Source organism: Indicator indicator, chromosome 5, assembly GCF_027791375.1.
Source record: "Indicator indicator isolate 239-I01 chromosome 5, UM_Iind_1.1, whole genome shotgun sequence".
NCBI classification, from domain to species: Eukaryota; Metazoa; Chordata; class Aves; order Piciformes; family Indicatoridae; genus Indicator; species Indicator indicator.
The window spans coordinates 4,700,444-4,718,668 of record NC_072014.1 but is presented as its reverse complement, the minus strand read 5'-3'; the positions used below and the strand labels follow the sequence as shown (position 1 = coordinate 4,718,668).

Sequence of the window (18,225 nt, the reverse complement as noted above, 5' to 3'; positions counted from 1 at the left end):
CTTTTGTTAGGCTATGTTCTCTACTGCTATAGACCTATCAGCATTTGGGCCTCTTTAATTATCCCATTGGTAGGACTGCAGCAACATGGAGCTGCTTTGCTGTCTAATCTTTTTCTTTCCCTTACCATTTCATCTATGAAACAAAGTTGTTAATGTCTGTAGAAAACCTTTATATCTGTGAGTTTTGCTCAGGCCCTTGTTTTCCCCCAAGTGGGGCACTGAGAGATGTATTCCCTTTCATTGTATACCAGCCATCTCCTCAGAGGAGGTAATGGTGGTTGGCTGCTTCCATATTAGGTTGTCTATAAGCACAGATGAGGAACAGGAGAGCATAGTATGGGGCATTGGGGATGTTCCTGAAAGGAAAAGTAAGTTCTTAGGATGACAGCTTCAGCAAGCCTCCCTGTATGAGTGGGGAGACTTTTTACCCTCTTCTTATCTTTCTCTAACTAAATAATTTTGCTCAAGACACTAGGTTCATACATTCGTTCCAGTTATAAAAGACCTTTAAGGTTATTGAGGCCAACCATCAACCCAACACCACCATGGCCATTAAACTATGTCCTGAAGTGCCATGTCTGCCTGGCTGCCGAACACTTCCAGGGAAGGTGACTCCACCACCTCCCTGGGCAGCCAGTTCCAATGCCTGACCACTCTTGCAGGAAAGAATTTTTTCCTAATATCCAACCTAAATGTTCCCTGGTGCAACTTGGGGCTCTTTCCTCTCATTCTATCACTTGATAATAGGGAGAAGAGACCAACCTTCCCCTCTGCCTCACCTTCTCTTTTTATGATGTTATTTTCCTTCTTTCTTTCCTTTTGTTCTGCCTTATTCTATGCCCAGGCCTTACTTTCCTTGTTCACATGCAAGACGCAAACCAGAAGTCAGTGAAAGCAGTAGGAGCACAATAATGAGGAGCAGCTTGACACAGCAAACCAAGAACCAGTAAATTTCCAGGGGTTACTTTCAAAATGACATCTGCCTGGTGGTGTGGGATCAAAATGGTTTCATATGCTGTCTTTTAAAAAAACTTTAAAACGCCACTGTTGGCTTGTTGAGGAGTGGAATTAACCCTGAGAGAAATTTACTTGAAAGAAAAACAAACTCAGCACAAAATGCCCAGAGCAGGGTGTGCCTTGGAGTCTTTCGTGTGCAGAACTTTGACATTTGCTGGTGATAACAGATGAGCCTTGACAGCCATCTAGTGGCTGGGATAGTGTCGTATGTGTGTCCCAGTAATTATTAACAGTGTCAGTGTTGTCGCAAAGTTGGAACTCAACATGTCAGTGCAGGGTGGGTTTTCCCTTCCAAACTGTTTTGCTCTGATGCCTACTAATCAAGTGCATTACAGGTGCCTATGCACAGGTGTGACATATTTTCCTGTTGTCATTTCAGTAGGTAAAGTGTTGTCACTGATTTCCCTGGTGTCAGTATTTCAGGAGGAGTCGTGGTGCTACCAAAGCATTAAAAAATCTTGCTAAGTTCTGTAAGAACTGGTGAGTGTCAAGAGGGAGGGGACAGGCTCTGCTCAGTTGCACCCTGTGCTAGGACAAGGGGCAATGGATATAAACTACAGCACAGGAGGTTCCACCTCAACATGAGGAGGAACTTCTTTACAGTGAGGGTCACAGAGCACTGCAACAGGCTCCCCAGAGAGGTTGTGGAACCTCCTTCTCTGGAGACTTTCAAGATGCATTCCTAGATTCTATGGTCCTGCTCTGGCAGGGGGTTGGACTCGATCTCCAGAGTTCCCTTCCAACCCTAACATCCTGTGATCCTGTATTGATGCATAGTCTTCAGGTATGTTAGTTGTGTGCTCGTTGTAACTGACCTCTGATCAAAGTGTCCTTTAAAGCCCAACTGATCCTTCAACAGATCAGTACAGAGCAGAAAAATAATTGTGTTGTACATTTGTTGTGTTTTTCCTTGAAAGCTTCTTTCACAAAGGTAATTTGTGCAGGTTCATGAATAAGTCATTAAATATATGCTAAGGTATTTCTTTTGTCTTGCCTTTTATATTCACACTTGGCTTTGAAATTCATTTTCCTGGACTTCAGTGGATTTGCAGCCCTGTAGATTCTCTAGTCAGGTCCAACACCAGTTGGTGGTGTACTTTTCTTGGTAAGAAGGAATCAGTTAATAGGCCACAACAAAAATTTGCAAAGCTACTTCTCAAGCCATGTTGTGTTACAACCACAGAGGTAGAAAGAACCTGTGACAGAAAGAGTTTGTGAGTTGGGCTCTGTCATTAAAAACCTTGCAAATTTCCAAACGCAGGAGGAAATGATGGAATAATTTCCTTTGCTTCCTTTCCTGATCTGTGTGCAGATGGATAATGTGCCTGCAGTCCAGGCCTGAGAGTCAAGTGTCAAAATGTGCGTGTGGGAAGAGATGGCTCTGAAATAGCTGCTCTCTTCAGGTTGCTCTCACAGAGTAAAACAAAGCTAGAAGGACCAAATATAACCAAAAGATTAAAAATGGAAAATGTGTTGTAACCAAAAGATTGAAAATTGAAAATGTCTTTTCTGGCAGTATTGTGGGGTGGGTTTTTTTATTTGTTTGTTTGTTGGTGTTAGGTTGGGTGGCTTGGCTGTTTTGGTTTTGTGTTTTGTGGTTGTTTGTTTGTTTGTTTTGGGGTTTTTTTTGGGTTTTTTTTGTTTTTTTTTTTTTAATCAGTGTATTTGCAATCTGATAGGAAACCAAACTTAGTACCCTTCCAGAAGTTGGTAAGTGTTTTTTTTCCCCCTGCCTTTGTCTGCCTCTTTCTTGGCCGCTGAGCAGCACCCAGGCAGAAGCCAGCCACCATCTGGCTCAGTGCTGGTTTGCCAAAGCAGTTGCTCTGCGGTTTGTTTGAAGTTATGACAGAATGCTGACTTGGAGCTCAGGAACTTAGATATTTCATTTATGCAAACTGCTTCTCTTCTAAAGAGCACAAAGAGTTCTGTGGGTGATACACGAAGGAAGACACAGACCGTATGCCAGACAGCTGGGGGGGGAAAAAGGCTAAATATGTCAGACAGCACATGATGTCATGCTCACAAGGGAGAGGAGAGAGCAGTGCGTTCCAAAATACAATCTGCCAGTTGGAGAATCATTCTCACAGTGTTAGGAATGGACTGCACAAGCCACACTTGGTGGATGTCTTTACTTCACACTGAAAACATTTCCTCCTGAGCTCCTGCAGCACCCCTTTGAGTCGTTTTGTCAGCTGCTGTGACAAAGCAATTGAAGGGAGGCGCTGGCCTGCTATGAATTTGGATTTCAGTTCCTGTTAGATATTTGGAGTTCAGTTGCTGTTAGAAGGCTGCAGAAGTCAGTGGTGGCAGGCAACAGTTAATGACACATCTGCTCTGTTTCTCCCACCTCTGACATTGATGGAGTAACTGGATATGAGTTAAGGCATGAAGCTGAAATTCCAAATCTGTTTGCATTCATTGCTTTGCGATTCGCTGTGTACATCTGGCTTAAATTAGGAGAGAAATACACACAACAGTGGAACTGCCCTTAGGGATGTTAATTTTTGCACTGACAACAGGTTTTCTTAAAAATAATAGTCACCACCTTTGAGCAGGGGGATTGTGGTGTGGATACAGGTATAGATATGATACAGATGTGATACAGATATGATTGCCCCTATTCTCAATCTTATATCAGTTAAGATTGGGAAATTGCTGGTCTTAACTGCATTGTTCAGTCTCCAAGACATTTTTGATAGGAAGGTTTCCTTGGTCACATGGACCTCCTACCAGTGTAAGAATAACCTTCTCCACTGCATCCCAGTGATCAGGAGAATCATTTTGGATTGTGTGTAACAGCTCTTCTCTGACTCAGAAAACGGTGTCTTGGCCCTGGGGTTCTTGTTTTGCAGGTTTGTGACCCATTGTCTAGGGACAGGCTGGGGGACAATTTACTGCTTGTGTCCCAAATAGTCATTGGGCCAAAGTGAAATTGTTGTTGTTGCTGTTACTTTTGTTTGAAATATTTTTCTTTGATTTTTTTTTTTGTTCTGATAGAGCATTCAGAAAAATGTTGGATAGCCAAAGAGTTTTCACTTGATTTGTTTTTTTTTAACTCTCTACCGGACCTTTTTATTTTTATGGGGAGATACTGGCATATACTTACCTCAGGATTAAAAAATTAACTTAGATATTTGGAGTGTTGGCCTACAGAGTATGAAGAAAACCAAAGGCATAGACTTAGATATGGCTAGAATAGCAGCTAAACAAATAGTTATGTCCCCTTAGATGCTGCCATCAGTCAAATGGTGATGTTTTTGATATTTCAAAGTTATAAATTCAACTCAGAGAAGTTGTTCTGTCTTCGTGAGAAGAGATTGGTTGAAAATGAGAGAGCAAAAACTATATTGAACGGATTCCTAAATAATTAGTAAGAAATTAATTCTGAATTGGAATTTAAGGAAAAGAAAGAAAAGGAACAGTATTGAGACAAGAAATAAAGTCAACATTCTGTAAGTAAACAGGGCATGTTAGGTTAAAAATGACACAGGCAACTTCAATCAAATAGAATGAGCTCCATAAAAATATGTGTAAATAGATAGGACACATGCATATAGTCAGCCAGTGCTGTTCCTGCATAGCCAGCCATATAGGACAGGCTTTCATATGCTTTTGAAATATCTAAGGAGGTCTTCTGTATGTAGTTAAAAAAAATATATATATCCATAGCAATAACTTATATGTGTGTTGGGGTAATGGTGTAGGACCATGACCAACGGGATTATAGAAACTGAGCAAAGTAAGTGACTTGAGAAGCCTCTCTTGACTCAGATGGAGACACTGAGCCCTTCTCACTCTCTACAACTACTTGAAACTTACATAGCGAGATGGGGATTGGTCTCGTCTTCCTAGTAACAAGTGATAGGACAAAAGGAAATTGCTTCAAATTACACCAGGGGATGTTTAGGTTGGACATTAGGAACAATTTTCTCCCAATAAGGCTGTGATGGCCTAGACCAGACTGCCCAGGGCTGTGGTGGAGTCATGTGTCAGTGTGAGCTGAAATTCCCCCCCCACTGACAATAACCAGGCTAGCTCAGTCTGGAAGCAAATGAAAGCTGTATTTACAAGCAAGTCTAAAATCTACGATGAAATACAATGAATATGTACAAATATACAAAATTCACAACATTTAGAAATATATACAATCAACAGAAAAAGCACAACCAAGCTCCCTTTGCTTCCCCCCAAAGGGGACCTTTCCCAAAGGGGCCTCTCTCCCAGGGGCTTCCTCCCCAGGCCACCCTGGACAGAAAGCAGAGTTAACTAAAGCAGAAAAAGTTGTTAACTTAGCTTGCCAAGGTCAGTGTGTTATCTTCAGCCAGAAGAGAAGAAGAAAACAGCAGCCAGACAGCCCAGCAACTGCCCCAACTGCAGAATGCAGAGTGCAGAGTGCCTACTTTGTTTTGGGTAATAGTTCTTAAACATTTCTATCTATCCAATGGAAGTGTTTAGAACAATCGTTATTTTGCTTTCTTTACACTCTTTCGCTTTCTCTGTTTGAACTTTGCAAAGAAAAATTAAAAAGACAGTTTCAAACCATCACAAGTCACCATCTGTGGAGGGATTTAAAAGCCATGTAGGTACTTAGACAGGGAAGATTAGACGGGCTGAGAGCCGGGAAGGGAGAAATTGAATGAAATTCAACAAGGGCAAGGGTAGAGTCTTGCACCTGGGAAAGAACAACCTCATGGACCAGTATAGGCTGGGGACTGACCTGTTGGAGAGCAGTGAAGGGGAAAAGGACCTGAGGGTCCTAGTGGATGGTAGGTTGACTATGAGCCAGCAATGTGCTCTTGTGGCCAAGAAGGCAAATGGCATCCTGGGGTGGATTAGAAGGGCTGTGCTTAGCAGGTCAAGAGAAGTTCTCCTCCCCTTCTACTCTGCCCTGGTGAGGCTGCAGCTGGAATATTTTGTCCAGTTCTGGGCCCCTCAGCTCAAAAAAGACCTCAGGGAACTGCTTGAGAGAGTCCAGTGCAGGGCCACAAAAAGTATTAAGGCAGTGTAACATTTTTCTTATGAGGAGAGGCCGAGGGAGCTGGGGCTCTTTATCTTGGAGAGGAGGAGACTGAGAAGTGATCTCATTAATGTTTATAAAGATGTAAAGGGTGAGTCAAAGCCAAGAGGATGGAGCCAGGCTCTGCTCAGTGATGCCCAATGACAGGACAAGGGGCAATGGGTGGGAGTTGAGGCATAGGAAGTTCCATGGAAACATGAGGAAAAACTGTTTCTCTGTGAGAGTGCCAGTACACTGGAACAGGCTGCCCAGGGGGGTTGTGGAGTCTCCCTCTGTGAAGATATTCAAAATCCACCTGGATGCATTCCTGTGTGACCTGCTCTAGGTGACCCTATTCTGGAAGGGGATTTGGATTGAATGATCTTTGGAGGTCCCTTCCAGCCCCTAACATTCTGTGAGATACAGTGCTGAGGGACATGATTTAGTGGTGACTTGGCAGTTGTGGGTTAACAGTTGGCCTTGATGGCCTTAAATGTCTCTTCCAACCAAAACAATTACATGATTCAGTAATTCTCAGTACTCTTGCAATAGAGACTGCTGTTGCCTCTGGACAGGGACTTCACTGTGTTGCTTGGGGAATTGGATTCTCCATGTTGGTATTATCTCACACCCAACTCTAATGAATGAGTTTTGTTTTCAAGCAGCAGTGCCATGTCTGCTGCACACTGTTGTAAGTCTGGTTGGGTAAGGCACTGGAGGCAGGGAGCAGATACTATGTGCTGTTTCTACAGAAGTCTTTCAGGTTCTTCTCCATGCTTAGATGTCTCTTACACCTTGTGCAGAACTGTTACAAAGGGCAGGCACGTGGCAGGAGTTCCTCAATGCAGCATTAGTACCCTACTGAGCAGAATAACATCCAGAGACTCATCAGGCAATGTTCATTTGATACTGTGGTGGGTTTGTGCACTTCATGATGACTCTCTTTTATTTCCTTCTGATCAAGAGATAAGGTGGTAAAATAACAAAAGACATTTAAGAAGACTAATGTTTAGAAGTCTTTAATATCAACTTCAGCTATGCTGGTAGACTGTGTTCTTCTTGTACATGATGCTGCTTCTCATCTCCAGATGTGTTCCTTCCTTGTCCAGACCCTACTCCTCCTTTGATTTCCTGGTTGTAAAATGCATTGTCTGTTGTCTCTCTTATTCCAGGAGAAGATGTTGAAGAAATAGCCTGCACTCAGAATGGCCAGATGTACCTGAACAGGGATATTTGGAAGCCCTCACCATGCCAAATCTGTGTCTGTGACAATGGCGCTATTCTTTGTGATGAAATCCAGTGCCAAGATATGCTGGAGTGTGAGAACCCACAGGTGCCCCCAGGAGAGTGCTGTCCTGTGTGTCCCCATACAACACGTGACTTTGAACCCACCATTGGTAAGATTGCTTCCCAATTTGCTTTTTTTTCTTTGAAAGACAGCCCAAAGAACTAGGAACCTCATGATACTGAAATTTCTAATAGTATTTCCATGGTGAAAATTTACATCTGAAAATAGTAAGTATTTGATAAGTATAAGTCACTTGGGGTTACACCTGAGCTGGCTCTGAAAAAAGTTTTCTTCTATGAATCTGACATAAGCCCAAATAGGTTTATAGCTTAAAGTTTGAGCTGAATTTCATCTTGATAGTTTAAGTACGTTGAATTCTGGCTTCTTTTCTTGTGGTTGATCTGGAATTGCAAGATAAATATATTAAGATAAATTTTATATACAATCACAGAATCTCAGAAACATGCAGGTTAGAGAAAACCCTCAGGATCACAAAGTCCAACCCGGAACCCTACTCCACAAGTTTCACTCCTGAACCATGTCCACAAGCACCACATCCCAACCACCTTTAAACACATTGAGGGTTGGTGACTCAACCACCTCCCTGGGCAGCACATTCCAATGCCTGGAGATATTCGAAGTGGAGCTTAACAGGGCTCTGGGCAGCCTGATCTGGTTGAGGACATGCCTGCTTACTGCAGAGGGGGTCTGACTAGTTGACCTTTAGAGGTCCCTTCCAACCCAGACCATTCTATGATCCTACATTAAGATAAATTACATAAATATATAGAATGTATGTATTCAATAGATATATATATAGTTATATATCATATAATTACATAATTATTTAATTTTATATTATATAAATAAGTGTATATATATATATAAATTTATATTTATATAAAAGTATGTAGACTATAGTAAGATAAATTATATAAATGTATAAGGTTTCTTATATATTAATTATTACATAAAATTATTATATCTAGTGTGAGGTGCCCTTGCCCATGGCAGGGGGGTTGGAACTAGATGATTCCTGAGGTCCCTTCCCTACGTAATATTTATTATATAAATATATAGCATACTCAATTTAAAGCCCCTTCAATAGATGAATAAATGTAAAGTGTTAAACAATGAAATGTACACAGTATAAAGTATTTTCCCAAAGCAGAAAAAAACCCTTAACATGAACTATTGTTAACTCCCTGTTTGCATTCCTTCTGTTACATACCTTCAAGGTTATGTCTTTTCCTCTCCATATCTTCTTGGAGAGACTTGGATGAAGCAATCCTCCCAGCCCTCAATTTTCCTAAAATCCTCTTATCTTACAATTACTACTTATTAATACTGTGCACTGAATTAATTGAACTACATTCTATATGCCATGATTAAAGCATCATTTTTCAGGAGTTATATTTGCTGTTGAATAGCTTAAAACAGGACAAAGTAGTGACAAAGAGACTGCAGTAGGGACATGAGCGATGGAGCAAGATGTGGCAAGAACTAATAAAGAGCTGCTGCATCCTGCTGTGGTTTGGGGGGCCTTAGGCCAACGTCAACAAAGGTACACCCAGCAAATACAAAAGCAATATGGCTGCATTCCAGAATTCCTTACTGTTAGTCAAGGTATTAATAAAATATTCCTCTGAAGGATTTTTGTGGATAGGAGAGTGGCTCAATGGCACATGGTTGTCTTTTCAAACAAGTCCAAAATCCCTCAAGTCAGCTCTTATCTGTTGAAAAATACCAAGTAGGATGTTGTGGATCCATCAACATTACTTGTATCCAAGTCAGTAATAAAGCCACTTTTGACTTCATTGTCAGTCATCAGGCCAGCCTTGAACAATTCCCCACAAGATATTCTTCCACCTATATAAAGAAAAACTTTCCTTTGAGGGTGATTCATAAATTCATAGAATACCAGGTTGGAAGGGACCTCAAGGATCATCTAGTCCAACCTTTCAGGGTAAGAATATAGATTAAATCAGCTGGCCCAGCACCCTGCCAAGCTGGGCCTTGAAACTATCTAATGTAGGGGAATCCAGCACCTCCCTTGGGAGTTTATTCCAATGTTTAATAGTTCAAATGGTGACAATTTTTTTTCTGGCATCCAATCCCCATTATCCCTGGTTTTTACCATGGTAGTCTTTGTAAAAAGGGAGTCTTCCTCCTCATTATATATGTGGTGGAGCACTGGAGAAGGTTGCCCAGAGAGATTGTGGAGTCTCCTTCTCTGGAGACTTTCAAAACTCACCTGGATGTGATCCTGGGTAACCTGCTCTAAGTGACATTGCTTTAGCACAGGGCTTGGACTAGACAATCCCCAGAGCTCCCTTCTGACCCCTACCATTCTCTGATTCTGTGATTCTGCTTTCCTAAAGTGTATTTTATTATTCTGTGCAATGACTGAAAAATGCTGAGAATCAGGGGACATCATTGCAGACCATTTCTATTCCTCATACTTGACCAAGGGAGTGTATTTGTCCCTGGGAACTTCCCCTGTAGGCAATACACCATCCTTTCTGCATCTAGGATTGGAGGTGGCTCTAGCTGCAACACCTGCATTCAACTCAGTGTTTTGCCCCTCAGAGTAAAAACATTAATTTCCTTTCTTTTCTTCTTTTGTCTTTTTTAATAGGTAGAGGAAGAAAGGTAAGAATTCCTTCATTTTATTTTATATTATATTATTTTTAACATATTGCAACTGTTAAAAAAAGTCTCTTGGGGCTCCTCACAGAAATCAAAGATGATCTCTGTTCAAAACAGTTCTTTTGCTTTTGCTCTTTCTCAATGGCTAGGAAGATTGCAGTCCACATGGAAAAAAAATCCTGCTCTTAATATCATGAGTCTGCTGGCTGAAAATCCCTCTTGCTTACACCAAAGGAATTCTGGATTGAGTAGTTTGGTTGTTTCGTCTCTAGCAGTGCCTCAAAATGAGGGAAGGGACCATTAGGTTGTTAGAGACCCAACTATTGAAAGTTGGAGCTTGTTTTTGGGTAGGACTTAGCTGCCCAGTATGCAGTAGATAGCAGAAGATCTATTCTTACCCTTTAAAAAATTAAAATACTTTCTGGTGAAGGAGTTTGTAAGGTAGTAGGTAGCTACAAGAAATAGGTGAAATAGTTTTAAGGTGATCAGAGATACATACTCACTAAAACCAAGTAGCTCTATTCTAGACAGAGTGGTTTATGGACTCAAATGAGCCATTCCAACTTCTTATTACTTGATAAACAAGGCAGAAAGATCTTTTATCTTTACAAAGCCCCCCTTTTTTGTCTTAATAGACTTGATTACCACCAGTAGGTCTAAACCCAGGTATTTTATGCAACAGTTCCTTGTTGTCAACACATTCAGCTCAGAGCAAAGTCAGATGGCAAATGCTGTGTCCTTCACTCTGAAGATTTGTGATATCATTTGGTGTTGTGTCCCTACACTACAAGTGGACACAAAGGGTTTTGATGTTGGGTAGATTTAATTACGTTAATTTTAACTTAATTTAATTTAACTTAATACCTTGAAGAAATAGACCCTGAATGCTGCTCTGGGCTCTGTGTTTTTTGTATGAATCCAGTCATCAAACACAGTGTGTTTTCTAGTCCTTTAATATCATGGTAACATTCCAGTTTCACTCTTCTTTCAGCCACTTTCTCATGCAGTTAGAGAAAATCTGTTAATTTAGAGCCTTCATTTAATCAGCATCCACAGTCATTAAAAATAGCATGGATTAGCTATTGCAGACACTTTCACAGGGTCACAGGATGTTAGGGGTTGGAAGGGATCTTTGGAGATCTTCAAGTCCAACCCTCCTGCCAGAGAAGGACCATTGAATCTAGCACAGGTTGCACAGGAACACATCCAGACAGGCCTTGAAAGTCTCCAGAGGAGACTCCACAACCTCTCTGGGTAGCCTGTTCCAGTGCTCTGTGACCCTTACAGTAAAGAAGCTCTTCCTATGTTGAGGTAGAACATCCTGTGCTGTAGTTTACATCCATTGCCCCATGTTCTATCACAGGGTGTAAGTGAGCAGAGGCTGTGCCTTGCTTCCTGACACCCAGCCCTCAGATATTGATAGATCCCCCTCTCAGTCCTCTCAGCCCCAGGTCTCTCAGCCTTTCCTCATAAGGCAGTGCTCCAGTCCCTTAATCATCCTCACAGCCCTCCACTGAACTCTCTCAAGTGGATCCCTTTCCCTCTTGAACTGGGGAGCCCAGAACGGGATGCAGTATTCCAGGTGAGGTCTCACTAGGGCAGAGTAGAGGGGGAGCAATTGCATCCTGAGTCTGAGCACAATCCCAGGGATGGTGTGGGTGCTGTTAATTGTATTTTCACTTGTTTTCTGCCTTCTCATGGTTGTTTGGTTTTGTGTGGGTTTTTTTTTTTTTTTTTTTCCCTGCAGGGACAAAAAGGAGAACCTGGAGTAGTGCCACCTGTAAGTTAATTTCTTTTCACCATTTATCAGCACATGTACAGAAGGGTACAATTTAGTGCTTTAAATTGCAGCAGTTAAGGAAATACAACCAAAATACACAGCCTAGAAATGAAAGGAACGGAATGAATTACCTTGTTTCACATATGTAACATTAGAAATTCCTGCAATTGGATCCTGGGAGAAAAGATTTACTGAGTTAAATCTGTCATAATCTCTACAGTCAGGTTTTTGTAGAGTTATAATAGTAAATGATTGCAGAGATGCTGGAGAAAACTGTCAGCTATCACCTTCTATCTTTATTATTCCTTTCTAGCATGAAGACAAACAAATTAGAAGAACAAGTTGAGCCTAAATCATTGTAACTCACTTATTTAATGTTTTGGATTTTTTCTTTAATAACAATGATCACAGAATGGTTTGGGTTGGAAGGGACCTCCAAAGGTCATCTAGTCCAATGCCCCTGCAGTGAGCAGGGACATCCTCAAGTAGATCAGGTTGCCCAGAGCCTGGTCAAGCCTTGACTACCTCTGGGGATGGGGCCTCAACCACCTCCCCGGGCAACCTGTTGTGGTGTTCCACCATTGGTGCAGAACTTGTTCCTAACATCCAATCTAAATCTGCTCTTCTCTAATTTCAAACTGTTATCCCTCATCCTATCACTGCAGGCCTTTAGAAACAGTCCCTCTGCAGCCTTCTTATAGCCCCCTTCAGGTATTGCAAGGCCAATATTAGGTCTCTCTGGAGCCTTCCCTTCTCCAGACTGAACATCAGCTCCCTCACCCTGTCCTCATAGCAGAGGTGCTCCAGCCCCTCATCATTTTTGTGGCCCTCCCCTCTGGACCTGCTTCATCAGGTCCACGTCCTTGTGTTGAGGGCTCCAGAGCACTAACTTTGATATTCCTCCAAGATTCTAGACAGGGAGATTATTCTCCCTTCTTCATTAAAAAGCCCCAACAAATCCAAACCAAACCAAAAAAGCAGTTGAAGATTAAAGACCAGTATGATACTTCTAAGATTTTGCCTAAATTGCTTCTAAAACAACTTCAAACTGGCAAGAGATAACCACTGGAAGTTTATATATATATATATATGTATACACAATGTTTGTTTTCTAAAAAGCCTTACAACTTTGCCTGGCACTTTAATTTTCTCTCTTGCCATTTCCTTTTCAACAGCTAATTTTCTGACAAATAAAATCACAGTATTGTGTGGTAACTTTAATTTATATCACCTTTTAGATTTCAGGAATACGAGGCCGCCCGGGACCAGCTGTGAGTATTTTTTGACCTTCTGTTTCTCTCCTGATGGCATTTTCCACTTTCTGCCTTTTCTGGTTTGTGTTGTGAGGGTGATGTGAAGGAGGGCTCTAGCAGTTTGTGTAGAGGACTGTGTAGTCTGCAGAGCTGCTGGATTTGAGGCAACAGGGTTATGGGATTTTTCATTAATCCTAGGTCAGTCCATGCCCTAAATAAATGGATGTGTGATTCTGGTATGTGCATGTCTGAGGACATGGATGCTTGGGGAATGCTTTTCTAGCAGGGGTCTAGCAGGAGCAGGATATATACAGTATGCTCCTCAGCTGCAGCTAAGCAGAGAGCAGTTCTGGACTAGCATGAAGGATATCTCAGACTTGTACATCTCCACATTAAGAGCCTCCAGCATTCAGAAAACTCTTTCAAAATTAACCTGTGGAGCCCAAGAGAGATGAAATCCTTCCTGTAGATCTCTGCACCCCACTGCTATTCCCTCCAGGCAATGTATAAATGAGAAGAAATGTTGAATTCTTAGTGATTGTAGCTCTTTTCTTTAGGATGATGTGAAAAAAAACCCAAAACAAACCACAGATTAATTTTCAAATTAGCATTTCATATTTCAGTACTTTATTGTTAGCTAGTATAAAAGGTACTTAATATTTCCAATCTCTCTTTCAGGGACCTCCAGGCTCACAAGGGCCACGAGGAGAACGAGGACCAAAGGGAAGACCTGTAAGTTATTAAATATCTCAGAAATCAAGTACTGGGCTAAGCTCAAGAGGTTAGATGGCTTTAAATTGACTCAATGTCTTCTAGAGTTACCAGAACTTTCCTCGTATTTTATAAGAATTAGGTAACAAAGAGGAAAAAAACCCCATTCCCTAGGTAAATCGAAACCTGCATGTTTTGAGATAGTGGTGAGAAGTTTAGCAGTATTTCCACTAAAAGTCATCCTTTCTCAACAAGCTTACTCAAAGTAGTGTCTGAGAACATAGCTTTCTTCAAGGGAAAAGCAAACAAACAAAACTGGGCCATCACCTTGGCCTCTTTGAGCTTGCAGGCTTTTTACTGGTTGCTACCCTGAATCAGAAGCGGTGTGAGCTGCATGGCTTGGAGTGTTTCAGACAAGGCAAAGCGAGCAGGCGTTAATCTGTGACTACAGATGCTGGTATGCTGGTGAATAATACAATTGGTGGAAATGCAGACTTCATGAGGGAATTTTAGTGTCTGCATGTGGAGAACCACTGAAAGGCCAAAAGAGAGTGTTGAAGATGCCAAAGACGACACGGTCCTGTTGAGGAAGCTAGGGCAAAGAGCAGAAGCTGCTAAAAGCAGATTTGAAAGAGTTGTATCATTGTAATTTCTATGTGGCTATTTTCCTACCCCTCAGGAGTTGAGGCATAATGCCTAAAACTGACTCCTTTGTGCTGTTCGTTCTTCCTTTTGTCCATAGATGGTAATGACACTTTGAAAGCAGTGAAGTGTGTAGCCTCTTTGAGATGGATGCCAAGCCACTGCTGCTCTCTGCATCACCATAAGACATTTGTCTGATTAATGAGCATTAAGATGTCTAAGAGAAACCTGAGAGCAATTGTGAAATCTTGTGGGGTGCAGAGGAATCTTGACTGTGTTTGTAGAGATGTCTAAAGTGCTTTCCTAATGTGCAAAGTTATCAATGAGATGCTAAGTAACTTCTGCTTCTGTGTCATGCATCCCTTGTATGGCTCTACAGAATGGTGGCTAGAAGCACCCAAAGTACCAGCAGGCTGTAAATAGTTCTGAGTTTCTTTGCTAAAGGTTGTTATACTGCTTTTGAGGAATACCAAGCAATTAGGAACCAGTCAGCCTCTTTGAAATTGTTATGTCAAAGGTTCTGATGAGCTGTGTGGTGCAGATTTGAGGCTGAAGAGCACTGCTGTAGTTACAGAGTGACTGCTAGTGCAGGAGTTTTCTACTCGTGGGGAAAAAAAAATACTGGTTCACACCTGCAGTTTGTATTACAAAAACTCTCTGTGCTCTCAGGGCCAAGAAGACCATTAATGGTATCCTGGGGGTCATTAGGAAGAGTGTGGCCAGCAGGTCAACGGAGTCTTATCCTCTGCTCTGCCCAAGTGAGGCCACGTCTGGAGTCCAGTTCTAGGTTCCCCAGTTCAAGACAGACAGGGAACTACTGGAGAGAACCCAACAGAGGGCCACAAGGATGGTGAAGGGACTGAAGCATCTCTCTGATGAGGAGAGATTGAGAGTCCTGGGGCTGATTAACCTGGAGAAGACTGAGAGAGGATCTTATGCTTATCAGTGTAAGGGGGTGAGGGTCATGAGGATGAGGCTGAGCTCTTTCCCGTGGTGCTCAGTGATGGCACAAGGGACAATGGGCACAAAGTGGAATAGAGCAAGTTCCACCTAAACATCAGGAACCCAGTGGCCTCACTAGGGCAGAGTAAAGGAGGAGGAGAACCTCCCTCAGCCAGCTGGTCACACCCTTCTTAATGCATCCCAGAATACCATTGGCTTTTGTGAGCATGGGGGCACATGGCTGGCTCATGGTGAACTTATTGTCCACCAGCACTCCCAGGTCCTTCTCCATAGACCTGCTTTCCAGCAGGTCAGCCCCTCACCTGTACTGGTGCAGGGGGCTATTCCACCCCAGCTGCAGGGCTTCTTGAAGTTCAACATACCTTTGCCCATCTCTCCATCCTGGCCAGGTCTTGCTGAATGGCAGCACAGCCTGATGGGGTGTCTGCCACTCCTCCCAAGTGGGAATACTCCTGAGGGTACACTCTGTCCCTTCATCCAGGTCATTGATGAATATGCTGACCAAGACTGGACCCAGTACTGACCCATGGAGAACACCACTAGAGCCTGCACTGATGATCACAACCTTCTGGGCTCTCTCATTCAGCCAGTTCTCAATCCACCTTGCTGTCCACTCATCTAAACATGTTTAGTTTCAGTGTGGATTTGCATTCGAATGTATCTGTAGTAGCAGTTAAAATAGGTAGTATCTTGAGAGTGTTCTTACCATGAGCTACACATTTTGAGTTAGTCCATTACAGACCAAAACTGGAGGGTTTCCCAAGGAGCAGCAGCAATGGTGCCAGACTCAGTAGTTTGTGTGTTTAAGTGGTGCCACCTTGTGGCCTCTCTCAGAATCACAGAATGTTGGGGGCTGGAAGGAACCTCAAAAGCTCATCCAGTCCAGCCCCCTGCCAGAGCAGGATCACCTAAAGCAAATCACACAGGAGCACATCCAGGTGGGTTTTGAGCATTTCCAGAGAGGGAGACTCCGCAGCCCCCCTGGGCAGCCTGTTCCAATGTTCTGTCACCCTCACAGGGAAAAATATTTTCCTCTTGTTTCCATGGAACTTCTTATGCCTCAACTTCCACCCATTATCCCTTGTTCTGTCATTGGGCATCACTGAGCAGAACCTGGCTCCATCCTCTTGGCTTTGACTCACCCTTTACATCTTTATAAACATAAATGAGGTCACCTCTCAGTCTTCTCTTCTCCAAGCTGAAGAGCCCCAGCTCCCTCAGGCTCTCCCCTAATCATATTTGTGGCTCTGTGCTGGACTCTCAAGCAGTTCCCTGAGGTCTTTTTTTAACTGAGGGGCCCAGAACTGGACAAAATATTCCAGATGTTGCCTCATCAGGGCAGAGTAGATGGGGTGGAGAACTTCTCTGGACCTACTAGCCACAGCCCTTCTAATCCACCCCAGAATGGTATTGATGGTCATGGCCACAAGAGCACATTGCTGGCTCATGGTCAGCCTTCCCTCCACTAGGATCCCCCAGGTCCTTTTCCCCTTCACTTCTCTCCAGCAGGCCAGTCCCCAAAAGAAGAAGTTATAGCGCTTTTCCTTGTTTGTTTAAACCTCTTGGACCTTGAGTTGGTGAGAGAAACTGAAAGGACTTTTAAGAATATATCTATAAATAATAGAAAATAAATAAGTCTAATGAAGATTTTATGGCCCAAATATTGCTTATACACCACTGGTTAGTTGCAGGTTGATTTTTGGTGGTGAAAAAGTAGATCCTGTTCTAAAAAGATGAAAAAAAGGACCTTTTCCTAGATCAGATTTTGTTAAGGTGTCTTGGTTTGGCTATTGAAAATCGTTAGGCATTGTGCTGAAGATCACTCAATTCTTCACAGACAGCTTTTTGCTTGGCTTTGTTTTCTCTCTGGAGAACAGGCAAAAGAAGATAACTAATTCTTTTCCTTCTTTGGATAGTTTGGATGTTTGGATTTGGCAGTGTGTACTTCTGTTTATAACAGAAATATCAAATAGAGGTTCGTGCTAGAACCTTCTGCTTCCATCCAACATGCACAAATCTTGCTGATTTCCAAACACAATCCATTCACAACTTACTCTGCCAGATGTCTGATAAGAAGAATTTTTCCCCCTGATTGCCAGGCTTGTAGGAGTGTCAAAGCATAGAGACAGATCAAGGCTTAAGATAATTATTCCAGGAGTCCTATTGTCAATGCTATCCTTGTGTAGCCCTTTCCCAAGGGAATGCTTTTCCTTTAACATGTGAACCATGCCATTTCACACCATGCTATTTCAAACCATGCTGGTTCAAGCCATACTACTTCAAGCCATACTACTTTGAGCCATGCTGGTTCAGACATAGAATCACATGATTGTCAGGGTTGGAAGGGACCTCAAGGATCATCCAGTTCCAACCCCCTGCCATGGGCAGGGACACCTCACACTACATCAGGTTGCCCAGAGTCACATCCAGCCTGGCCTTAAAAACTTCCAGGAATGGGGCTTCCACCACCTCCCTGGGCAACCTGTTCCAGTGTCTCACACAAATTCCACTGCAATGTATTTCAGACTGCAAGGAGGCAGAGTCCTCATCTTATGGAAATACAAGCAAGCTGTCTGGTTATAGTTGTGTTTGTGAAGGTGACTCACTGAGCCAGGCTTCCAAAATTTTCTGTTTAAGGATCCTTAAAACAGAAGAGTTCCTTATGCAGTGTAACATTTTCCCTTACCATGCTCAAGCATTTTATTCCAGTGAAGGAAGGAGCAGTGACAAGCACTTTCAAGCCTGTATTTATGATTGAAGTAGATCTTCATTGGCCCTGTTGCTATTGATTTTGTTCCACTGATGTTTTATTAGCTGCTGCTGTATGTAATTTTGGTTCTGACCCAAGATTAGGCGAATGCAGTGGGTGATCAAAATGGGAACAATGGGATGGCCTCCTAGCTTAGCCTGCAAATGTTAGCTGAAG

At 42.5% G+C, this 18,225-nt stretch overlaps 1 protein-coding gene across 1 annotated transcript in view; it reads left to right on the top strand.

Annotated features, from left to right (window-relative positions):
* The first annotated feature begins 4,725 nt into the window (after positions 1–4,725).
* Positions 4,726–18,225, top strand: part of COL5A2 (collagen type V alpha 2 chain) — a 66,854-nt gene continuing 53,354 nt past the window's right edge. The window contains exons 1-6 of the mRNA XM_054380899.1: positions 4,726–4,756; positions 7,186–7,410; positions 9,940–9,953; positions 11,698–11,730; positions 12,969–13,001; positions 13,662–13,715. Of these exons, the coding sequence (XP_054236874.1) occupies positions 4,726–4,756; positions 7,186–7,410; positions 9,940–9,953; positions 11,698–11,730; positions 12,969–13,001; positions 13,662–13,715 (390 nt within the window). The remainder of the gene's footprint in view (positions 4,757–7,185; positions 7,411–9,939; positions 9,954–11,697; positions 11,731–12,968; positions 13,002–13,661; positions 13,716–18,225) is intronic.